Source organism: Podarcis filfolensis (genome assembly GCF_964270895.1).
Source record: "Podarcis filfolensis genome assembly, chromosome: 8".
NCBI classification, from domain to species: Eukaryota; Metazoa; Chordata; class Lepidosauria; order Squamata; family Lacertidae; genus Podarcis; species Podarcis filfolensis.
In genome coordinates, this window is record NC_139611.1 from 8,863,446 (window position 1) to 8,888,859 (window position 25,414).

General features: G+C 50.4%; 1 protein-coding gene across 4 annotated transcripts in view; it reads left to right on the forward strand.

Annotated features, from left to right (window-relative positions):
- The first annotated feature begins 2,054 nt into the window (after positions 1-2,054).
- Positions 2,055-25,414, forward strand: part of RAP1GAP (RAP1 GTPase activating protein) — a 110,250-nt gene continuing 86,890 nt past the window's right edge. For 2 of the 4 annotated variants that reach the window (XM_083629396.1, XM_083629397.1), the window contains exons 1-2: positions 14,908-15,044; positions 23,987-24,022. In XM_083629396.1, the coding sequence (XP_083485522.1) occupies positions 15,001-15,044; positions 23,987-24,022 (80 nt within the window). In that variant the 5' untranslated portion in view covers positions 14,908-15,000. Of the gene's footprint in view, positions 2,095-14,907; positions 15,045-23,986; positions 24,023-25,414 lie in introns of those variants that run through there. The other 2 variants (XR_014551804.1, XM_083629399.1) reach the window with 2 other exon arrangements.

Sequence of the window (25,414 nt, forward strand, 5' to 3'; positions counted from 1 at the left end):
TATATTTTTTTTTGGGGGGGGGGAATGAATGAATTCCTATACCCCACAAATAACCCAGAGAGGCATTTTAAATAAAAGGACACATTCTACTCGTGTAAAAACACCAGGCAGGCCCCACAAATAACCCAGAGAGGCATTTTAAATAAAAGGACACATTCTACTCATGTAAAAACATGCTGATTCATGGACCGTCCACTGGCCGGATTTAAAAGGCGATTGAGCCGCATCTGGCCCCCAGGCCTTAGTTTGCCTACCCATGGCTTAGGCACTAGGCAGAACTGAGCTCAGGTCCCCAATAAAATATTTGCGGGGGCCGGGTCCCCCAAAGTTGATGGGTGTTGCTATTCAAATGGTGTCCGTGTGCCCCATCATGTGAATGATTGTGAAAGGCAGGGGTTACTCCCCCCCAAAATATTTTATTCAACTTGGCAGCCCTGCTGCCTAGCCTACCTGGCAGGGCTGCTGTGGAGATTAAATGACGTGGGGAGGGGAGAACCATCAACTCCATAGCTGAGTTCCTTGGAGGAAAATGGTGAGGTATCACAGCAGTCACGAAATTAAAAGACGCCTGCTTCTTGGAAGGAAAGCAATGACAAACCTAGACAGCATCTTAAAAAGCAGAGACATCACCTTGCCAACAAAGGTCCGTATAGTTAAAGCTATGGTTATCCCAGTAGTGATGTATGGAAGTGAGAGCTGGACCATAAAGAAGGCTGATCGCCGAAGAATTGATGCTTTTGAATTATGGTGCTGGAGGAGACTCTTGAGAGTCCCATGGACTGCAAGAAGATCAAACCTCTCAATTCTGAAGGAAATCAGCCCTGAGTGCTCACTGGAAGGACAGATTGTGAAGCTGAGAAGAGAAGACTCCCTGGAAAAGACCCTGATGTTGGGAAAGACGGAGGGCACAAGGAGAAGGGGATGACAGAGGACGAGATGGTTGGACAGTGTTCTCGAAGCTACCAAAATGAGTTTGACCAAACTGCGGGAGGCAGTGGAAGACAGGAGTGCCTAGCGTGCTCTGGTCCATGGGATCAAGAAGAGTCGGACATGAATAAACGACTGTGTGTGTGTGTGTGTGTGTGTATACACCGAAGAATTGATGCTCATGAATTATGGTGCTGGAGGAGACTCTTGAGAGTCCCATGGACTGCAAGAAGATCAAACCTCTCAATTCTGAAGGAAATCAGCCCTGAGTGCTCACTGGAAGGACAGATTGTGAAGCTGAGAAGAGAAGACTCCCTGGAAAAGACCCTGATGTTGGGAAAGACGGAGGGCACAAGGAGAAGGGGATGACAGAGGACGAGATGGTTGGACAGTGTTCTCGAAGCTACCAAAATGACTTTGACCAAACTGCGGGAGGCAGTGGAAGACAGGAGTGCCTAGCGTGCTCTGGTCCATGGGATCAAGAAGAGTCGGACATGAATAAACGACTGTGTGTGTGTGTGTGTGTGTGTGTGTATACACCGAAGAATTGATGCTCATGAATTATGGTGCTGGAAGAGACTCTTGAGAGTCCCATGGACTGCAAGAAGATCAAACCTATCCATTCTTAAGGAAATCAGCCCTGAGTGCTCACTGGAAGGACAGATCGTGAAGTTGAGGCTCCAATACTTTGGCCACCTCATGAGAAGAGAAGACTCCCTGGAAAAGACCCTGATGTTGGGAAAGATGGAGGGCACAAGGAGAAGGGGACGACAGAGGACGAGATGGTTGGACAGTGTAATCGAAGCTACCACCATGAGTTTGACCAAACTGCGGGAGGCAGTGGAAGACAGGAGTGCCTGGCGTGCTCTGGTCCATGGGGTCACGAAGAGGCGGACACGACTAAACAACAGCAACACAAAATCAGTGCAATCCAATGCAACAAACGTGCGCGGCCGCTGTTGCTGGAAAGTGCGCGCATCTCCTGATTGCCGCCCGCGATCTGGGGATTTGCCTCCCCGCCTTGCTGCGCCGCCCTCCTTCCGCGGGCGGCCAATGGGAGCGGCGCACGGGCTGGTGGGCCACGTGACGCCTCGCCTCGCCCGGCGCTCACTCGGCTCGCCAGTGCGGCGGAGGCGAGCGGCAGGGAGGCGGAGAGGCGCCGCTCCGGTAAGCGCATCTCGGAGCGCGGGGGAGGCTCGGACGCCTGGGTCCTGCGGTCGAGGCGGCGGCTTGGGCCCCTGGCTCGCTGCGCACAGGTGGGCTGGGGCCGACCTTGCGGACGAACGGGAGACACCCCTGACCCGGGTCTAGCTAGCTCCGTGGCTGTCAGCGTTCACACGTGCAGTGGCGAGCGCGTCCCGTAGTCTCGTGCTTTCTAGGACGAGCGGGGACTTGCAAGGGGCGCCCCTCCCTCTCTCATCTGGGATGCTTCCCTGCACGCCTCTCCTGGCCTTTGCCAGCGTCACGTCGGAACGCGCGGGCTCGCGGGTCAGGTCAAGGAGACAGGCCCGCCGGCCTCCCCCCACTTCCCCGCTGCCTTTGAGCAGGGGAGGCATCCACTCTGCATCACGGGGCTCGTGGGTCCAGGATGGGGTCGGAGGGGGAGTTGGGCGAGAGGGTTCCTGAGCTTGTGCCAAGCGCCGCGGTTGGGAAGAGAGAGGACTGGGGGTGTCTCTGTCCTCGAGGCCAAGACTGGCAAGGGGTTGCATCCCCCTCCGAGTGGAGGCTCATTCACTCCAATAGGTCTACTCTGAGTAGGGCAGGCGTCGGGTGCCACCCGGGGCCTCGCACCCCCCGCCCCTGCTAGCGATGAGCTCTTGGCCGCTTTCCCATTTACAAAATTGCCGAAAACCAGCTTCAGACAATGTCTTGCGTGCGGAAAGGTCTTTCCGAAGCTGGAAATGCGCCAAATGAATCAAATGGCTGGCTGTGACAATGGAGGGGTTGCTTGGAGGGAATGTTTCTATTTTATGCCCCCCCCCGCCCCATCCTTCCTCGTTTCCCCCCTCCTCCCCCCCCCACCTTCAAGTGGTCCTCAAAGTCTGTCAAATCTCGTTAAGGCTGAGGGGAGGCCTTAAGAAGGAAAGCTTCTTCCCCCCCCAGCCCAGCTCCTTCTAAGCTGCAGTCTCCTTGCTGCAGGGAAGGATGGAGAGAGCTGCGAGGGATGCGTTGGGGGGGGGGGTAGTGAGAAGCTGGCAGGATGGCAAGCACTTCTCCATCCCCTATGGGGGGTCCTTGGGGGGGTACTTTGCCTGACCTTGATTTGCGTACCGACCTGCCGTGCTTTTCCAGACGTCTTTTGCTTGCAGTGGGGGGTCGATGCTCAGGGGGAGACGTCTCCTTCTTGGACAGGAAAGGCCCCCCCCCAGCATGACCTCCCTTTTGTGGGGGGCGGGCAGCTGGTGGACCAAATGGGGTCTGTGACCAGAGAAGAATATTTGTTTTGGGGTGGACGCACCTGTCTTGCATACAGTTTTAATCCCAGGGAGAGACTCCCTCCTGGAAACCCAGAGAGATGCTGCCAGTCAGTGTAAGCAGCACTGGAAGGACCCAGTGGCCTGACTCTGTATACGGTAGCTTCCTGTGTTGTGGTGATGATGGGGCAAATGTCAACAGAAGCAGGAGGACTTTAGTTCAGTGGTCTCTAGGTGACAATCTTACATGGTTAGGGACAACTTCTCTATTCTGCTCGTTCTGCAAAGGACCCTCTTGCTAGTTTTTAAAAAAATGTATCACATTTCTACCCCATCTTTTTCTCTAAGGCAGCGTATGCTGTTCTCTCCCTCCTTGTTCAAATTTACACAACCACCCTGCGAGGGAGGTTAGGTCAAGAGAGGCAGCCTCTGGCCCAAGGTCACACACCCAGTGAGCTTTGTGATAGTGGGGGACATAAATCCTGCTCTCTCCCAGGTGTTTGTCTGGCACTCTAACCACTATGCCATCCTTCCCTTTTGCTCTTCCAGCTGCTGGAGCTCTTCCAGCTTCTGGTGGCTCTGGAAGGAGGCTTTTGGGTTGTGGAAGCGGCGGGAGTGGCATGCGGGATTCTTGCTGGCTCATCAAAGCCACGTGTGGTTTCTGGTGGTAGCTGCTGGCGCCCCGGGTCTCGTGAGCCTGTGCGGGCCGAGGTGGCAGAGAGGACAAGCAGGGCCAGCTGTACCAGCGGGTCTTTCGCAGCTGATTCTTAGTGCCGTGACTGGGCAGCACAATCAATTCATTCTCATCATCGTTCGTTGCATTGGCTGCATGGGTGAGACTCCCTAGGGCACCAAGGGAACCTGTGCATACAGAATGACCCAGGTTATCCCCAATGACAGCATCGCCATGCAGGGCTCCTGCATGAAACCCTTGGCGAGTCATCGCTTCCAGTCAGTGCCGACAATATTGAGCTTGGTGGACCAATAGGAGGCAGCTTCCTTTCCTCCCCTTCTAAGCAGCCCGTTAAAGTTAAAACAAGGATCTAGTCCTCAAGGTTCTGCACAAAGGGCTGATTTTATTAGAAAGCTGGAAGTTGTACCGATAGCTTAGCATCGTCAGCAACAATCTGCAATGTCTTTCTGGGTTTGGGGAGGGGTTTTTACCCCAGCCCTACCTGGGGGAGATGCTGCTGGCCCTGTTCACCCCACACCTTTGGCCAAGGTCAGGACTGTATGCTTTCTGCTGCCACGGTTCCCCAAAGAGAGCCGTTTCCATACAGGTTAGGCTGGGAGCAGTATATGCCTCTCGTATCAGGCAGGTAAAGGGCTTTGCTACACGTGTTTGTGTGTCTCCATTGCATGCGGGCAAGCACACGCCACGGGCATCAAAGCACGTACAGCCTATATTTGGCTGCATTGTTTGGCCTGGGAATGGCAAGAGTCCCCAGTGACTCATGTCTACGACGTGGGCAGGAGTGGGAGACTCAGGGAGCGGGCGGCGTGGCGTTTGTTCCAGCCGATGGCTGCAGATGCGGGAGAGATGGCTCATGTGAAAGAGAACTGTGTCTTTCTATGTGTGTGTGTGTGTCCCTCTATGTCTGGGTTTGCCCTGCCTTGTGCCACGATTTTCAAGTCCCCTGTCTCCAACAACCTATCATGTACCTCTCCAAGGGCTCAGCTCGCTTTCAGGCCACTGGTTGGAAGGCACAGAAGAGAGGCTCAATAGGTTTGGAGGCTCCAGAGCTCAGACAAAGGTCTGGGCAGAGGCACAGTGCTCCATTTCTAAATAAGGGTTCAGACCTGCGTCAAATCCAGGCAATCTGAGCCAGGGGCCTGATTCTTTAGTTTGCAACACCTTGGGAGGAGGAGGAATTTTTTCAGCATCAAGGGGGAATGCATTCTGCACATGCACAGAAGCCCTGCTGTTGTTTACTAGGATATGTTGTAGGGACTGATCTCGGTGCCAGAATAAGGTTCCTGAACAGCGGTTGGCTACATCTGTGTGTGTGTGCCTGAGGCCCGTTGGCAGTCAAACAGGAGGCAGTGCTTGGTCATAAGAGACACAGGATTCTAGAGCTGGAACAGACCCCCAGGGGTCATCTAGTCCAACCCCCTGCAATGCAGGAATCTCAACTGAAGCATCCATGGCAGATGGCCATCCGACCTCTGCTTAAAAACTTCCAAGGAAGGAGAGTCCACAGCCTCCCAAGGGAGACCATTCTGCAGTTGAGCAGCTCTGACTGACATAAAGTTCTTCCTGATGTTTAGCCGGAATCTCCTTTCTTGTAACTTGAAGCCATGGGTTCGAGTCCTCCCCTCCAGAGCAGAAGAAAACAAGTGTTTGCTCCATTCAGTTTTGTCTAACGCTCTTTTAAAGCTGGACAAGTTGGTGGCCATCAATGGATCCGGTGGGAAGGAGTTCCATAGTTTAACTACGTGCTGCGTGAAGAAGTCAAGAAGTTGCTCTCGGTGAGAGCAGTGTTGCAGCCTCATAAGAATATACCAAGCTGCTTTGGATCAATTCTAAGCCCTGTTCTTGCCATCTCAGTGTTGCTCCTTTTCCAGAGTTCCAGGCAAGGGAGCCTTTCCCAGACGTACCTGGAAATGCCAGGGCTGGAACCAAGGGCTTTTTGAATACTAAAGATGAGTAATGCTCTTTCCTTTTAAAAATAAACCAAGATTCTAGTCCACATGTTTCTGAACAAAGAGCTGATTTAAAGAGGAACAGGGAAGGTGTGTTAAATTGGGGTCACACGTCTGGCCCACCTAACACAGGGTTGTCTACTGTGATTGGCAGTAGGTTTCAGGCGCAGGGGCCATTTCCAGCCCAGCCGGTGGAGGTGCTCCCAGGGACTGAGCCTGCAGCCTTCTGCATGCAAAGCACGTGTCCTGCCACCAAGTCACAGTGGCACTTTCCCAAAACGTTTTGGCATTGTTGCCAAATTTGTAAGTGTGTGGCAAGTCTACCTGTGTTGTCCCTGGCTCTTGGAAATGACTGATGTCGCAAGGCCCGTGGCTCAGGCGTGGTGGCTGCCTTTTCCCTTGTCGTGTGACTGGATGGCTCGTTCATTGCAAATGGCTTCTGCTGGAGGGTTGGCCACTCTACAGCATGACTTCATCCTGGCAGTCCATCTCCCCTGCCTCTCCGCTGTCTGTTTGTTTATTTCAGCGCTCGGGAGTTAGGTTTTTCTCCCCCTCTGAACTGCACATTGCAACAGCTGATGCTGTAATTAATGGCTGGATCTCTCTCTAGCTCCCAACTCTGCCAGATTCCAGAATCTGGCGCCCGCCTTAGTGCCTTTGCACCTCCCACCCACCATCCTGAGCATGGCAAGATCTCGTTGGCAGGTTTTCTTTTTCGGAGAAGCTGAAATATCTGTGCAAAAGGAATTGAGGCGGCACAGTGGCTCTGCTCTGCGCGAACAGAGAATGAGCGGCATCTCTCTCCGCACCTCGGTTATTCTCATCCGTGATATGGGAGCGGCGATGCTAGCCTCCTTTGCATCGCTGCTGTAAACGTGTGGAAGCGTCACGCCGGAGTAGCTGGAGAGAGCGGCGATGCGGGTCTTGCATCGCTTTGGCGTTCGCTTGGGGATCCATGCAGACCAGGGGAGATTCTGCTGTGTTTGAGGAGGTTAGCAAGGGAAGTAGGGTGAAACTGCTCTCAGGTTTAAGGTGCTGGTTTTAACCTTTAAAGCCCTATACCGCAATAGGACCCTCGTACCTATGGGACTGCCTCTCCTGGTATGTCCCACGGAGGACCTTACGGTCTTCAAACAAAAACATCCTGAAGGTCCCGGGCCACAGGGAGATTAGGCTGGCCTCAACCAGAGCCAGGGCTTTTTCAGCTGTGGCCCCGATCTGGTGGAACGCTCTGTCACAAGAGATCAGGGCCCTGCGGGACTTGACATCTTTCCGCAGGGCCTGCAAGACAGAGCTGTTCCACCAGGCCTTTGGCCAAGGCACAGTCTGACCCCCTCCTTCTGTAATCCTCATAGAACTCTAGCCCAATGGTTGCTATTAATTTGATTTTGAATTGATTTTAGAATGAATTGATTTAGAATGCTGTGTTACTTTTATTGTTGTTAGCCGCTCTGAGCCTGGCTTCGGCTGGGGAGGGCGGGAAATAAATAAATAAATACCGCCTGACCAGAGAAACAGCTTGCTATCAGTCCCAGATAGGCTGTGCAAGCACAAATATATATAAAAAGTAGGGGGACCAAGCAGACAGCAATAAGCAAGGCCACCAAGAGCCAGGAAGGGTTGGGTTGACAGCAAGCCTTGTTAGAGTATGCAATGCCCTTAGTATGCCAGCCTCTGCCCCTGGTCCTCCCTTTCCATCTGGCAATGGATATAGAGTATGATGCCTTGGCCTGTGGTCTTGGATCAGACCCTCTTTCAAGAGAGCTGAGTTGCCTCTTGATGTTTCCCATACAACGCACATGCTCTCTTAACTTGCACAATATGCATAGGATGCTGCCTTGTTTTTCACAGTGTGGTTCCCTACAGCCAGTGGTTGGAAATTAGCCAGGCGCTAGGCGCATTTTTCACCTGGCTTTCGACCGCGTGAAGATGCCCGGGTACCAGGATGGCGCCTGATATCTCCACCATCTGGGGATCACTGGATCTGGACCGTTTTCACATGCTAATATTCCATCCTGTAGAATTCTATCAGTTGTATTTTATCGGAATGAATTTCTGGAACCAAAATGCTTTTTTTCTGTGCAAGCTGAGCAGGAGCAATCACCATTAGGAAAAAGTGGTCAGAACAGGCCAATAGATATGTGGACTGTCCCTGGATCAAGTGACTTTTCTTCTTTAAGTTCTCAAAACTCTTAACCTATCTCAAGGCAGTCATCTGAACTAGCCCAGATGTTTAACAGAATCAATCACAGTTAATCCATCATTTGAAAATAAGTCTTTAGAGCCATCTTGCCCCAAAATAGCAACTAGACATTCTGTTTTGGCAACTGTAACCTTGGCTTAAGGAGCCATTTGGCGCCTAGATTATATATCTGAGTTTCTAACACTGCCTCCAGCCCAGCTTTAGATGCTTTTTGACTAATTAGCCCTCCATGGAATACTACCCATTTTTCTATGCAAGGTCCTCCGTCACAGCTGTTTGCTGGTGCTCTCCAGATATTTTGGACTACACCTACCGTCAGCCCCAGCCTGTGTGACTGGAAAGTGTGAGAACTGCGGTCCATAACACTTGGAGGCATCTATCAGCGGCTGTACAACTGTTTAGGCAATCATCTTTCCTTGTCTTTTTCCCAGAGATGTAGATGCTTGGACCTCCAGCATGCAAAGCATCTGTGCATCTGCTAAGAACACTCATACGCTCTGCTGCGTTAAACCTTTGAGTCCATTCGGCTCTGTGTTGTTGGCACTGACTGGCAGCAGCTGCCACTTTCCATTGTCTCAGGCAGGGCCTCTCTTCCCAGCCCTCCCTGGAGAAACTGCATTGGGGATTGAACCTGGGACTTTTTGCAATACAAGAAGGATCCTTCTCTTGAAGATTCCGAGCCAGATGTCTTGTCCATCTAGCCCAATATGGTCTACACTGACTGGCAGCAGTGGAACTTCAGGGTTTCAGGTGTGGCCAGCCCTACCCGGAGTTGAAGCCAGGATTGAACCTGAGACCTTCTGCCTGCAAAAACAGATGCTCCAGCACTCGACCCTCCCTTACTGAGAATTCACCTCCCCGTGGCGCATAGCATTTGCCCATCTAGCCTGGCGCTGCCTGCTTTGAGTGGCAGCAGCTGCCCAGCAGAGAGAGCCCTTCTCCCTCTCCTCCTACCTGAAATCCTTTTTATCTGGAAGTGCTGAGAATGGGACCCATGCAGCCCCCTCCCCATTAAAAAAAGCGGCTTGCTTGGTTTCCTAGTCAACGCGGATGCAACTTGACCTTCCAATATTGGCAGTTGAGCAGATGGTTGCATTTTGCTTGCCTGTTCTTTTTTCGTCTCTCTCTCTCCCCCTCCAGTCTCTGAGAAATGCCCAGAGTTGCAGCATCACTCATGGAGCCCACAGAATCTGAGAGGATGGCTGTGTGTTGGGGTTTGTGTGTGTGGTTCTGTTGGGTTGTGTGTGTCATTGTCTTGTGATTTATTCTAGGAGGAGCAGGCTGTGTGTATGTATGATGTACCCCAGCCATCTGACTGGGTTGCCCCATCCCGATCACTTTTTCTCAGATGCCCCATTAGGAAGATCCCCAAGCAGGACATGGGTGCAACCACAATACTCTCCCCTGAAGGATTCAAGTGGCAAGGAAGGAGATTCCAATGAAACATTAGGAATAGCTTTTCTGATAATAATTTTTATTATCATCATCATTTTTAATTTGTACAGTGGTACCTCGGATTACATACGCTTCAGGTTACAGACTCTGCTAACCCAGAAATAGTACTTCAGGTTAAGAACTTTGCTTCAGTATGAGAACAGAAATCGTGCGGTGGCAGCAGGAGGCCCCACTAGCTAAAGTGGTACTTCAGGTTAAGAACAGTTTCAGGTTAAGAACGGACCTCCGGAACGAATTAAGTACCACTGTACACCGTCTTTCTATCTTACAGCGCTCAATGCGGTTTACAAGCTGAAGAAACAAAAAATGTACATCTTAGAACAATCTAATGCAATACAAAAATGTGACAATGAAACATAACTTTAAAATAGGCAACCTACGTCAAAAAGGTAACATTCAACAATCATTAGAATAGTATTAAATAATAATGATAACATATATAAGTTAAACAGAAATCCACTCAACAGTTACAATAAATAATTTCTAAACTATAATCAATAAAACAGCGACATAAAATAATACAGTGCAAATTGAGAAGCAGAGACTGGAGAGTGGGGCAAGGCAGGTGGAAGGAGGCCTTGCCTGACGAAGTCTCTCCCCTTAGTTTTCAATTACAATCCAATAATAGCCTCATTATAAAAATACCAATTTATTATACAATTATTAATACCAATAGTTCACATACTGAATTATATAATTTAGATAAGGTGCCCCCCCAAGTGCTAGAATAGGGGCCTCCTTATCTAAATTATATAATTGGGAATTTGAATTATTGGTAGGAATAGCTTTTCTGAGTATGAAAGCCATTTGACAGTGGAACAGATGCCCTCAGAAGGTGATGGACTCTCCTTCGTTGGAGTTTTTTTTTTTAATTCCAAAAAAGGTTGGATGTCACCTGTCATGGATTTTTTTTAAGCTTTGACTCATCTATTGCAGAGTGTTAGACGAGAAGACATTTGGGGTCCCTTCCAGCTCTACAGTTCTATCATTCTTGTGCATAGCTGTCAACTTTTCCCTTTTCTTGTGAGGAATCCTATTCGGAATAAGGGAATTTCCCTTTAAAAAAGGGAAACGTTGACAGCTATGTTCTTGTGACCCCTTCGCCACCCACAGTGGGCATAGGATGTGTGTGTATTTTCCAATCCTAAACTGGGACACAGGTGGCACTGTAGTCTAAACCACTGATCCTCTCTTGGGCTTGATGATTGGAAGGTCAGCGGTTCGAATCCCCGCGACAGAGCGAGCTCCCCTTGCTCTGCTGCAGCTCCTGCCAACCTAGCAGTTCGAAAGCACACCAGCACAAGTAGATAAAGCGGTACCGCTGTGGAGGGAATTTCTGTGCACTCTGCTTTTCGTCATGGTGTTCTGTTGCGCCAGAAGCGGTTTAGCATGATCCAGAAAAGCTGTCTGTGAGCAAACGCCGGCTCCCTCAGCCTGAAAGTGAGATGAGTGTGGCAATCCCATAGTCGCATTTGACTGGACTTAACCGCCCAAGGGTCCTTTAAGGTAAAGGTAAAGGGACCCCTGACCATTAGGTCCAGTCGTGGCCGACTGTGGGGTTGCGGCACTCATCTCGCTTTATTGGCCGAGGGAGCCGGCGTACAGCTTCCTGGTCATGTGGCCAGCATGACTAAGCCGCTTCTGGCGAACCAGAGCAGCGCACGAAAACACCGTTTACCTTCCCGCTGGAGCGATACCTATTTATCTACTTGCACTTTGACGTGCTTTCGAACTGCTAGGTTGGCAGGAGCAGGGACTGAGCAACTGGAGCTCATCCCGTCACGGGGATTCGAACCGCCAACCTTCTGATCGGCAAGTCCTAGGCTCTGTGGTTTACCTTTACCTTTTTACAGTTCTGTCATTCTTGTGACACCCGCTGGGGATAGGATAACGTGTGTGTTTTGCAACCCTAAAAGGGGAACTCCCAGGATCGCTGTCCAGGGTGCTGAATGATTCCTACTGCCTCTTGCCCTGGCGAGGTTCCTGGTGAATGCTGTCCGCAGGGGGCGCTTTCTGACCATGGCTCAACCACCCATCCTCTCCTGACAGAGCTCTCTCACCCTCCCTGTAAATGAGCAACCAATCCATTGGGCAAAGCTACTTTGGTAATCAACCAGGCATCTCCAGGTGCTCATGTGTGTTTTGGGGCCAAATTGGACCACCATTGGTGCGTGATGGCAGATGTTCTTGGCTGTTTTCAAGGCTTGGAGATATCTCTGCCAGTCCACAACGAGCTCAATCCCAAGGAAGCTGGTGGCAGTTCAGAGCGGCATCTCCTGTTAGGTTTGGCTGAAATTCTTGGTTGCTCAGTTTAGCTGCAGGCTTGAATCAGGGCACCTGTTATTATCTCATCTTTTGGGTGATGTTCAAAGTTGGTGGCAGGTCCTGATTTCCTGCAGTAAGTGGCACAGGGGCTATAGGCTGCTTAGAAGACATGCCGCCTGCCATCATCTAGATCAGGCATAGGCAAACTCGGCCCTCCAGATGTTTTGGGACTACAGCTCCCATCATCCCTAGCTAACAGGACCAGTGGTCAGGGATGGTGGGAGTTGTAGTCCCAAAACATCTGGAGGGCCGAGTTTGCCTATGCCTGGTCTAGATGCACCTTTGCCAACACTGGGTGCTCTATATATACTTTGGACTGGAGCTGCCGTCAGTTTCAGCCAGCACACGAAGGGAGCTATAGAATCATAGAATTGTAGAGTTGGATGGGACACCCGAGGGTCATCTAGTCCAACCTGCTGCGTTGGAGGAATCACAGTTGTTGCTGGTAGCCATTCAATGACAGAGGAAACACACTTTGTGCATTCTCAGAAAACACTTCTGCGATCTTTCATATGCCTCGATTGAATCCTAGTAGTAAACATGAGCTGTTTGAGCAAAATCCTGGTCTCCTCTGACTCCAATTAGGCCCTGTGTAATGTTGTTTTGGGGACGCGGGTGGCTCTAAACCACAGAGCCTAGGACTTGCCAATCAGAAGGTCAGCGGTTTGAATCCCCGCGACGGGGTGAGCTTCCGTTGCTTGGTCCCTGCTCCTGCCAACCTAGCAGTTCGAAAGCACATCAAAGTGCAAGTAGATAAATAGGTACCGCTCCAGCGGGAAGGTAAACGGCATTTCCGTGCGCTGCTCTGGTTCGCCAGAAGCGGCTTAGTCATGCTGGCCACATGACCCGGAAGCTGTACGCCGACTCCCTCGGCCAATAAAGCGAGATGAGTGCCGCAATCCCAGAGTCGGCCACGACTGGACCTAATGGTCAGGGGTCCCTTTACCTTTAATCTTATTTTACTTATTTGTTTATTGCATTTGTATCCCACTTAAATTTTTTTAAAAAAATATAATTTCCAGGTTTATGCATTTCAATCATTTTACAGTATTTTAACATTTAAAAACTTGACTACCTTCCCCCTCTTTCTGCAGTTCCTTAAATTTATTTTTAATATCTTCTGCATATCCAAATTAACACAATTTGCTCATTTATTCTTCTTTAAATATATACTCTTATGAAACGGCAGGTTAATACAATAATCCTGCCAATGTTCTTATCTGTTTACAATTTGTCTGTAAATATTCAATAAACCATTTCCATTCTTTTATTAAAAAAGGTTGTTATCTTGATTTCTTATTTTTTCCAGTAAGTTTTGCCATTTCTGTATATTTCATAAGTTCTTGTATCCATTCTTCATTTGCTGGGACTTCTGCTTCTTTCCATTTTGGGGCAAGTAGCATTCTTGCTGCTGTAGTAGCATACATGAATAAGTTTCTGTACAGTTTCTGTACAGTTTGACTGCCTTTTCAATTCATTATATATCATCTCCCAGTAAGCTTTAACATTTGTATCCCACCTTTTGCCCCAAAGGAGCTCCAGGCGGTATACATGGTTCTCTCCCTCCTCATTTAATCCGAACAACAACCCTGTGAGGTAGGTTTGGCCAAGAGTGAGCGACTGGCTCCATGCAACCAGTGAGCTTCAGGGCCAAGTGCGGGATTTGAACCCTGGTCTCTCCCACGTCCTAGCCCCACACTCTCTAACCACTATGCCACATTGTGTCCTACTGGGAGTTAATAATAAACACAACTACCTTAATTTTTTTTTTTTAATAGTTTCCCTCCTCCCTGTTTTATCCTCCCAACAACCCTGGGAGGCAGATTAGGCTGGGAGGCTGAGTGACTAGCCCAAGGCTGAGTGGCAAGATTTGAACCCAGGTCTCTCCCAGCTCTGAGTTCAGCACTCTAACCCACTACACCGCCACTGGCTCCTCCTAATCCAGGGGTGCCCAAACTTTTTAAAGGGTTTTACCCCAGGACAAATACTGCCACGGGGGCTGGAGTAAATTGACCAGCGGTCCGGATTAGGCCCCTGAAACGGACTTTGGACATGCCTGTCCTAATTGCAATGAATATACTCCGAGTAGAACTTAGTTGGGACGCGGGTGGCGCTGTGGGTTAAACCACAGAGCCTACGACTTGCCGATCAGAAGGTTGGCGGTTTGGATCCCCGTCACGGGGTGAGCTCCCGTTGCTCGGTCCCTGCTCCTGCCAACCTAGCAGTTCTAAAGCATGTCAAAGTGCAAGTAGATAAATAGGTACCACTCCGGCGGGAAGGTAAACGGCGTTTCCGTGCCTGCTCTGGTTCGCCAGAAGCGGCTTAGTCCTGCTGGCCACATGACCCGGAAGCTGTACACTGGCTCCCTCGGCCAGTAAAGTGAGATGAGCGCCGCAACCCCAGAGTCGGCCATGACTGGACCTAATGGTCAGGGGTCTCTTTACCTTTACCTAGAACTTAGTTGGATCCACACGCCTCCTTTGCTCTGCACAGATTGCTTTTCCGGGGCGTAGAAAAGAGGCAGGCCTTTGGTCTGCAAAAGCGACATTTTGGAACATCTCAGTGAAGAGACTCTGCCTCGCTGTGCCCACCTGCCTGGCACCTGTTGGCACGCACTTGCAGTCTGGCACTGTGGCACTAACTAACCTGTCCCTGAGGCGGGCGCTGGCACCAGCACTGAGTGCTGCTCCTTGCACTGCCCTGCTGCAGATGATAAGGCAGGCTGCCTGGCAGTCAATTTCCTGAGCTGCCCGTGCCAGCTTGTGCCCCTGCAAGACCCACTCGGTTGCTGGGAGCTACCCAAGTGCCCTCTGGGGCCTTGCTGGAGGAGTTTTGCTCCAGCCTGTGCTGGTTGGACAGGTTTGGTGGGGAGGAGGCGGGGAAAATGCAGGGCCCCTCCCTCTTTTCCTCCCTCCTTTTCTCCCCAGCCAGATTCTGCATGCTTTTGCTCCAGCCAGGCATCTGTGTTTCTGCTCCATGGCTGGCCTGATCCGCAGGCGCCTCTTCTGACTTCCCCTGCCCTCTGTTGCTGCCATGGGTTCCAGGAAGAGGAGCTTCACCTTTGGGGCCTATGGAGGGTGAGTGAGTGGCTGGGGGGGGGCAGCTCTGAAGGCCAATGGGAGGGAGCTGGGGGGCGGCTGGGGGCCAGTGCTGTAACTGGGAGAGGATTGGAGCAACACAGTGCAAAAGTGCATCTCAGTGTAACCTGCAGTTTCCTAATAGTATATATTTAAAGTAGATGAATAAATGAGCAAATTAAGTTCATTTGGATATGCAGAAGATATTGAAAATAAATTTAAGGAACCGCAGAAAGAGTGGGGAGGAAGTCAAGTTTTGAAATGATAAAATTATTGAAACGTATAAACCTGAAAATCATAAATAATTTTTTTAAAAAGTGCATCTCAGTGTGACATGATGGAAACTTGTAAAATGATGCACAGTGGATAGAGGAAAGGTTTCTTTCTCCCTCTCTTTTAATACCAGAACCTCCCGCAAAGCTGAAACCGTGGGAGGTTCAGGATATACTTATTATTGCAGCCCAGAGTTAAACTGTGGAACTCTCTGCCTCAGGAGGCCAGGGTGGCTTTCAAAGAGGATGGGGCAAATTCGCAGAGTAGGAGAAGGCCTTTGATGGCCACTACTTGCAATGGCTGTGCTTTGCCACCAGCTGCCCCCTTGCTATCTCAGTCTCTAGTGATAGAATCATAGAGTTGGAGGGGACTCTGATGGTCATCCAGCCCAACCCCTACAATGCAGGAATGACAGCTCAGTAATTCCTGACAGGTGGCCCCCTAACCTCTGTTTGAAACCCTCCAGTGAAGGAGAGCCCACCCTCTTCTGTTCCACTGTCAAACATACTCCTTCCTTTGTCAGCCTGGAGTGCAAAATTGTTCCAGGTTGCTGGACTAGAAAGAACACTGGACAACATGTCCGTGTGGAGACTGACCACTTTTTTTGCAGGATGCAGCAGGTGCTATGAACGGGGGCAGGTGTGTGCTCAGGTGCGGCTGTGCTGGGGACTGAGTGCGAGTCATGACCTCCACAGAGTAGTGCCCATCTGCCTGTTCCTCTTTCCAACTGCCCTCTGTTTTGGGTGAAATGCAGGCTTGGACGTGTGAACGAATGAAGGCTGTCTTGCACTGAGTCCGTTGCTTTGGTCCAGTGGAAGGGAACCTGTAGCCCCCCACCCCAGGTGTTAGGATCATGGAATTGTGGAGTTGTAAGGGGTCCCCAGTGGTCATCTAGTCTGACCCTAGCAATGCAGAATAATTGAATATGCTGAACTCCAACTCCCTGCAGCCACTGCGGCCAGTCGTCAGGGATGGTGGCAGTTGTGGAGAGTCACAGTTTCTTTTTCTCCGCCCCTTCATTAAAAGAAGGCAGAGATTCCTACACTGCAGGAGGGGTTGATTCTATGAAATATGTTGGCTTTGGATTTGCTGATGAGAGTCAGAGCTCAGGGACTTGGATTGGGGTGGGGTCCTGGGTTCAAATCCCACCTCTTCAATGGTCTTCTTGTGGGGCTTTAAGTGAGGTCTGCTCTCTTGCCTCCATCAGTAAAATAGACTCTCAGCTCACAGCTTCATCGAGGTGGTTATGTTTTGTTCTGTTGCCTTCAGCCTTGACCATGTCTTAGAAACCAGCTTTATACCGAATCAGTCCATCTTGGTTTATGTAGCGCAGTCCTATCTACCCTGACTCACAGCAGGGACTTTCCAGGATTCCAGGAAGAGAACGTTCCTTCCTGGAGATGCCATTGGGAATTGAACCTGGAGCCTTCTGCATGCCAAGCCAAGACCCTTCCTCCTTTTTTAGGGCAGAGGGGCTATTAATTCTTTACTGGCAGCCAACCAACGAACTTATGTGTTATTGCTGGGTTGAGCAGGAGCATCTGAATGCAACACCCCCCCTTTTTAAAAATAGAATTTATAAACTACGGTACTTGATTGTCAAAAAGAAAATTCAGAGTGGTTTCTAAAGAAGAAGAAGAAAGTGATGAAATAAATACAAAGAAAAAAATAGCAATAAGCTGTATAAAAAGTTTAAGTAGCAATAGACTAAAACTCACATCGACTTGACTAAACATCTTTCTAAATACCCCTCCCACAAGCCTTTTAAAATTGCACACAGAGATATATGCATTTTGCAAGCTGAAAGTCTGCATTATTCTCCATTCTGCCCACCCTACAAATCTCCCACCTCTGCTCAACTACATCATGGAAACATTCCCCTGTCTCCACGGCTGCCTTGATCCTTCTGCCCACTGAGTGTGGGTTACACTCAGCTCCTCCTCTGTGCCCATGGGCACTGCCTCCCTCCTGTGGCTGCAGTTGCCCCTCCAGGGCAGGGACAAGGCTGCTTCTGTCCCCCTGGCCTTTAGGCTCCCAGCTTAGGTATTTCCCTTGTGGGAGGAGGTTGTGACCTCCATGCCGCTGCAGCAGAGCCGGGAAGGAAAGCCCCCACCGCCCGGGAACCGTGGATGTGGCCGTGTCCTGGGAAGGGGCCAGGAGAACCTTCTAATGATGTCGGCGCTTCTGCAGCAAAAATTCCTGCATCATGGGGTTGGAGTACCTTTGGGGTCCCTTCCAGCTCTACAACTCTGCAGAGTTGTGGTGTTGTAGCAAAAGAGCACAGGAGGAAGGCAGGGTCCGCATATATAAGCAGCAGCAGCAACAAAGACAAAAGGCAACCATGAAATGGGAGTGATATATCGGCTGCCGTCCAGGAAATAATTCCCTGGTTTCTGAAGAAGTACAGAGCGAGAGGAGATCCCGGAGATCTCGTCAGTTATCATCGGCATTGTTTTGCAGAAAGGAGGCACAGCTTGGATTAATTCTGCACTCCGCGCATGTAGACCCCCACCTGTCCCCATGGATGTTTCAATCCTCGCTTTCATTGCCTCGCAACCTCACTTTGTCTCTCTGTAACTTAGACCTGCAGCCAAAGTCTTCTTCTGTCAATTTTTTATATTTCTTGGTTGCATTTATATCCCACATCACCACCACCACCACCCCCGTGCTACAAGGAGTCAAGCTGCTGTGCGCACAATTCTCCCCTTCCTCATTTAAACCCCACAACAACAATGAGACTCCTGTGCTGCAGGGGGTTGGACGATGCCTTCCAGGGTTCTGTGATTTTACAAAGTGAGGCAGAAGAGGATGAGTGGCAGCCTCATGACCCAGTGAGGATTTGAAGCCTGGTCTCTCCCAGGTTGCTATGTACTGAGTTGAATAGGATCCAAACTGCAGCAGTCTGATTGGTCCTAGAACAATAGGATCCAAAAGGCAGCAGTCTGATTGGTCCTAGAACAATAGGATTCAGAATGCAGCAGTCTGATTGGTCCTAGAACAATGCAGCAGTATGATTGGTTGGCAGGAACCACCCAATCATGCTCCAGATAGAAGTGAATCCACAACCTGATTGGTTTACAGTAGAATTCCGGAATTAGCCAATCATGTGCAGCCCATTGTGTAAAGAATGTATATAAAGCAGATGCTTTGAGGGGACTTTCATTCATTCCTCCTCACCACTATGAGCTGAATAAAGAGCATGAAATCACTTTGCGACTCTGAGTATATTTCACAGGTCCTAATCCGACGCTCTAACCACAGCACCATCAGATCAGAGTTGGATCTTCCTCCTGCTTGCACACCTATGACATGTGGTTCTCATTGCCTGCTCTGCATTTTAGATTTCATTTGCAGAGAATTGCATGGGGAAGAGGGGTTTGTTGTTTTTTTAGCAGGGGCCGGAAAGAGTGCAGCAAAGGTGTCAATAGCATAGCTGTCAACGTTTTCCTTTTCTTGCGAGGAATCCTATTCGGAATAAGGCAATTTCCCTTTAAAAAGGGGGAAAGTTGACAGCTATGGTCAATAGGCAGGGAGTTCCCAAGATTGGGTGCTGCTGCACTAGAAGATCCATCTTGGAGATGCATCATCACCACTGAATCCTTGACTTTCTCAATCTGCGTCGAGTATCTGAAGCCAGGCGGCATCTTGCCACCCTGCCATCGCGCTTGGCTCTAATCGCTAAAACTGCAGCAGGTGGGAAACAGAGAGTCACAGAATGTAGAGTTGGACACGATCCCATTGAGTATGTGTGTGTGTGTGTGTGTGTGTGTGTGTGTATGGGGGAGAGCTGGGCTCCTTCTGGGCTTCCATGGCCGCTCCTCCTTCCCTCTGCGAGGCTGTTTGTTTAGATGGAATAATTCAATTAGGGGCTGGGCAGTACGTGCCTGGCACCAGGCTGTGGAGAGAGCCTGGGGAGGAGGAGGTGGGGGAGCCAGCTTCAGAGCAGCCCCAGCTCATCAGCTTCCCAGCAAAGACTCCCTTGGCATGCTCTGATGGTTGAGTCTTCCTCTCCTCTCCGCATCCCTCCTCCGTCTCTCTCCACCTTCTCCCCTTCTTCTTCAACACTAGCAAGTGGTTAAACTATGAGACTGGCCATCATTGCCCTCCCTGACATTTGCCTTTTGCTGCAGCCATCTTCCTCTCGAGTAAAGATGTAGGAGCCAGCTGGACCTCATCTGGCCTGCGTGACAGCTGTGTGATGTTAAGCCGGGCTCCTCTAAGTGCAGGGAAACCCATGCCTGAAACTGAATTTGCTCTGTGTTTGTGCGCTTAAGGGTTTTGTAAATATCGAATTTATTCTGCGTTTGCCAAATCGTTGATTTTTTGTCCTTTTTGGATTTGCTGGCTGTCATGGGCCGGCTGGATGCATCAGGTGGGGAACCCCCAAGGAAAGAAGGCTCAGAGCAGGGGGATTGGTGATGGGGCGATGATGAGTAGTCACAGGGAGAATACTGGGAGGAGGAGGTGTCAGAAACTGCAGAGGTAACAGGGTTTAGTGAGCAGTAAGAAGTTGTGGCAGAGAGCAGTCCGGAGACAGAGGCAGTAGCAGAGGCTGGAGAGGAGGGGGACCATGAGGCAGGCTGCTGAAGAAGCCAGGGGGTATCCCACCCCTGCTGCGACCAGTTCCGTTTCCCACTGGTCTCTCGGAATGCATAGAGAAACGAAGAGGGCAGAGCGAGGAGATGCAAGATGAAGGAGCCTGAGATTGCTTGGGAAGTGCCCAAGGGAGTAGTAGTCTTGGAGAGCTGTGGGAAACTGCCTCATTGGGGCAAGATCTACTGTGCTCACTAGGCCTGCACTGTTTTGCTTCCTTTGAATAAGGAGTTAACTTCACTGACTCCAGGTCTTTTATTGCTGACCTACTCCAGACTTTGGCTCCTGAAACTGACTTCAAAGCTGGAATCAGCCGGTCTGGACGCAAAAAGGTCCCCCAAGCAATTGCGCTTAAGAACATGGAACAAGCCATTGTCAGTCAAGCTAAAGAGCGTCCATTTAGCCCCAGTCTCCTGTTTCCAGGAGTGGACAGCCAGTGGGGTGTGAAGGCAACAGCCCTCTCCTGTTTTTCCCTCCCTGTCCCTTAGCGGCTGGCGTTCGGAGGTAGACTGCAACCATAAAGTGAGGCTCTATTTGGAAGCATCATGGCTAACCCAGGCGTCTCTGATGGATAATAATAATAATAATTTATTATTTATACCCCACCCATCTGGCTGGGTTTCCCCAGCCACTCTGGGCGGCTTCCAACAAAACACTAAAATACAATAACCTATTAAACATCAAAAGCTTCCCTAAACAGGGCTGCCTTCAGACGTCTTCTAAAAGTTTGGTAGTTATTTTTCTCTTTGACATCTGGTTGGGAGGGCCTTCCACAGGGCGGGCGCCACTACCGAGAAGGCCCTTCCCAAAGGCCTCCCCAGCCTAGCTTCCTGGTTCCAACAGTGATCAGCCATGTGGAAGCCACCAAGCAGAGCACAAGGTTGGGGGGGGGGAGAGAGGACTGTTTTGTTGTTGTTGTGTCCTTGGTATCGGAGGTAGACTGCCTCTGCACATGGAGCTTCCATCTCACTAGCATAGGTTCCACAAATGTGTCCCTTTCCATAGAAACCTGATGAATCAGGCAAAAAAATGCTGCAAGCCAGCCATCTCATTCAGGGAAGCTCGCAAACTGGCAGCCCTCCCTCTCCCAATGACTGAGAGGCCGCCTGAGGGCCACCATCGCCCATCCTCCTGTTCACTGCAGACTAGGGGCTGCTGGCCCCTAGAAATGGCTGCATGAGGGCATAGGGGATAGGGGCTTCTTTTGTCCCCTGGAGGGCCTAGAGGAGCTGTGGGCGATGCTGGCTTGACCTCTCTCTCTGGTGACGAAGTGACCTGCTGCACAAGCCTTGTGTCAACCCCAAACACAGCAACCGGTTCCCCGGCCAGACAGACAGGTTTGGGACGGCGCAGGGAGAATCCCAAAACAAGCCTTGTTTTTCAGTTGCTGCTGCTCACATTTGGCCCACTTTGGGGTTGTGGCTGTTTTTGGTGGTGGGGAGGGGGGAGTTGGAGGCGGGGAGAGGCCAGGGAGGAGCAGAATTTGTAAACAGTAGGCCAGAGCTTTCCAAAACGTGTATCCGTGCTCCTCCCAGGGCTGGAAAGGGGCACATTTAACCTCCGGTTTGCTAGTAAAAGTGAATCGCCGCGTCGCGAAATGGTGCATGTCTAAAAAAGCATAGCTGTCAACTTTCCCCTTTTCTTGCGAGGAATCCTATTCAGAATAAGGGAACTTCCCTTAAAAAAAGGGAAACGTTGACAGCTATGCTAAAAAGCGTGTCACCAATATTAAAAGTTTGGAAAGCTCTACTGCAGGTCTAAATTCAGGACAGATAAGAGAAAGTCCTTCTTCGCTCAGCGCAGTTAAACAGTGGGACTCTCCCCCTGTTATGTACCGAGTTGAATAGGATTCAAAAGGCAGCAGTCTGATTGGTCCTAGAACAATAGGATCCAGAATGCAGCAGTCTGACTGGTCCGCAGGAGCCACCAAATCCAGCTCCAGGTGGAAGGGAATCCGCAACCTGATTGGCCTACAGGAGAATCCCGGAATTAGCCAATCACGTGGGGCCCATTGTGTAAATAATGTATATAAAGCAGACATTCTGGGGGAACTTCCATTCCTCCTCACCACTATGAGCTGAATAAAGAGCATGAAATCCACTCTCGACTCTGAGTATATTTCACCTCCTTTCTGATAAGACTGTTCAGGTCTATCTAGAGTTGGAAGAGACCCTGAGCATCATCTAGTCCAGCCCCATGCAATGGAGGAATATCCAGCTGTCCCATGCGGGGCTCGAACCTGCAACCTTAGCGTTATCAGCATCGTGCTCTAACCAACTGAGCTCTCCCTCTGCAGGAGGCATTGATGGCCACCGACTTGGATGGCTTCAAAAGAGGATCAGGCAAATTCGTGAGGGGGGGGGATAAGGCTCTCGGTTATGAAGGGCAACTAGCCACAGTTGCAGGGGGGGACACAAGAGGGGAGAGTATTGCTATCCATTCATTCATTTTATTTGCTGCATTTATCTCCCACCTTGAACCACAAGGAGTTCAAGAGTGGTTCCCCCCTCCCCCCCTCATTTGAACCCCACAACAACCCTGTGAGGTAGGTGTAGCTGAGACTGAGAGGCAGTGACTGGCCCCCAAGATCACCCAGTGGAAGCTTCCTGGCCGAGTGCAAGGATTTGAACCCCTGGTCTCTCCAGGGTCCTAATCTGACGCTCTAACCACTATGCCACACTGTCTCTCCAGGTGGTCCTGTGTGGACCAGGCACTTGGTGCTCATGCTGGACTAAGATGGGCTGCTTTTGGCCTGATCCAGCTGAGCTCTTGTATTCTCACCTGTTCACACACTGCATTTCCTCCCAATGAAAACCCAGGACTGCGTGCAGATGGGGAGAATAACTGGGGGCAGTCATATAGCCCCGTACAACTTGGGACCTGTTTACCTATGAAATTGCAGGTACCTCGTTTTCGTCTGCTCGATTGCTTCAATCGGTGGAACTGGCCCTGTTCCAGGTGCCACAAAATACCCGCTCCACATTTGTATCTCCCGCTTGGACTACTGCAATGCGCTCTATGTGGGGATACCTTTGAAGGTGACCCGGAAACTACAACTAATCCGGAATGCAGCAGCTAGACTGGTGACTAGGAGTGGCCGCTGAGACCACATAACACCGGTCTTGAAAGACCTACACTGGCTCCCAGTACGTTTCCGAGCACAATTCAAAGTGTTGGTGTTGACCTTTAAAGCCCTAAACGGCCTCGGCCCAGTATACCTGAAGGAGCGTCTCCACCCCCATCGTTCTGCCTGGACACTGAGGTCCAGCACCGAGGGCCTTCTGGCGGTTCCCTCATTGTGAGAAGCAAAGCTACAGGGAACCAGGCAGAGGGCCTTCTTGGTAGTGGCGCCCGCCCTGTGGAACGCCCTCCCATCAGATAAACAACTACCTGACATCTTAAGGCAGCCCTGTTCAGGGAAGTTTTTAATGTATGACATATCAGTGTATTTTTGGTCTTTCTGGAAGCCGCCCAGAGTGGCTGAGGAAACCCAGCCAGATGAGCGGGGTACAAATAATAAATTATTATTATTATTATTATTATTATTATTATTATTATTATTATTATTATCATCATCATCATCATCATCATTATTGTAAGAACTCAACTGTTTGGAACTTTGGAACTCCCTGCCCATTGACATCACAGCCTTCACTGTGCTTTTTTGGGGTTCCTGTTTAAAAATAATTATTATTACTTAGGCAAGCCCGTCTCGATGCTTAGAAACTCTGAGGTGGTTTTTAATCTGCTTTTTAGTGTTTTGACTCTTTGTACATTTTAAAGTACGGTTGTGATTGTTTCTTGATTTTTCTTTTTGAGTCCTTTTTTTTTGCATTCTAGTGGCGTATCCAGTTCATGAAATTATATACACACATGCATAAACACGCACACTTTCAGAAAGACAGCAGGCAGGAATCATGTGGCCACCCACCCTTGTCACCCTTCCCCGAAAGCTCTGACAGAGGCAAAACTGTCTTTAACTGTTGGTGACAAGGTGAGATATGCCTGCCTGGTTACTAATCTGCCCATGTCTTTTCTGTTTCCCCTTTCTCCTCTCTCTCTCTGTCTGTCTCCAGGGTGGACAAGACAACCGTCTATCACCGGAGCCTGCGGTGAGTGCAAATTTTGCCTTTTGCCGGGTGGGGAGCTTGCCGGTGGAAAGTCACTGCCAGCCAGACAATGCAGAACTGCATGGTCTAACTCAGTCTAAGGCAGCTAAGGTAAAAGTAAAGGGACCCCTGACCATTAGGTCCAGTCGTGGCTGACTGGGGTTGCAGCACTCATCTTGCTTTATTGGCCGAGGGAGCTGGCGTACAGCTTCTGGGTCATGTGGCCAGCATGACTAAGCCGCTTCTGGCGAACCAGAGCAGCGCACGGAAATGCCGTTTACCTTCCCGCTGGAGTGGTACCTATTTATCTACTTGCACTTTGATGTGCTTTCGAACTGCTAGGTGGGCAGGAGCAGGGACCGAGCAACGGGAGCTCACCCCGTTGCAGGGATTCGAACCGCCGGCCTTCTGATCGGCAAGTCCTAGGCTCTGTGGTTTAACCCACAGCGCCACCTGCGTCCCTCCAAGCCAGCTACCAACATCTTAAAGGCTGCAGCTTAGTGGCAGGGCACCTGCTTGGCATGCAGAAGGTATCGGGCTTAGTCCCCTCCGCCTAGCACCTCCAGGTAGGGCTGGGAGAGACCCCTCTATCCGTCCTTACCCCATATAGTTGAACCAGTGGTCAGACTCATTATGTTTCTGGTTAAACATGAGGACTAGAATCTTAAGCTTTGATGAAGGTGTCGCAGATCAGCAGCAGAGCACCTGTCTGGCATGTAGAAGGTCCCAGGTTCAGTCCCTGGCAGCAGCATCTCCCAGAATAGAATCAAAGAATTGTAGAGTTGGGAAGGACCCCCAAGGCTCCTCTACTCCGAACCCCCTGAAATGCAGGAATCAGAACAAAAGCATCCTTAGCAGATGTCCACCAGCCTTTTGAATGGCCCCTGCCTGAAATCCTGGAGAGCCGTTGTTGCCAGTCAGTGCTGGCAATAGTGAGCTGGGTGAACCACGAAGGTCCGGCTCTGTATATAGCAGATTTCCTATGTTCCTATGTTCCTATGTGTTCCAGGCTGGTCTCTGAAACTGAGGACTCTGCCCCCCTCCTTGGCACATGACCCGTGACTCCCGGGCACCCGGCTGCAAAACAATAGGAGCCACTCAGAGTCCCTGCTGGCACGGTGCCCGCTTTGCTTGCCTCCGCCTGGCGTGCTTGCCAGTCCTGGTCTGAAAGGAGCATTTGTTGGCACGCAGGGCCCTTGTGTCTGGAGGGCTCCCTGCCCTTCCCTCAAGGGCTCTCCCACCCCAAACACTGCCCCGTGTAAATAGCAAGGCAGCAATCCTCCTCCACAGATTTAATTTTGGGCGGCACAGTCCAGAATGCTGCTGCGAGAGGCCCCCGCAAAGCCAATGAGCTCCTGGGTGAGCAAGCCAAGCCACGTACTCAGGGAAGGGGAA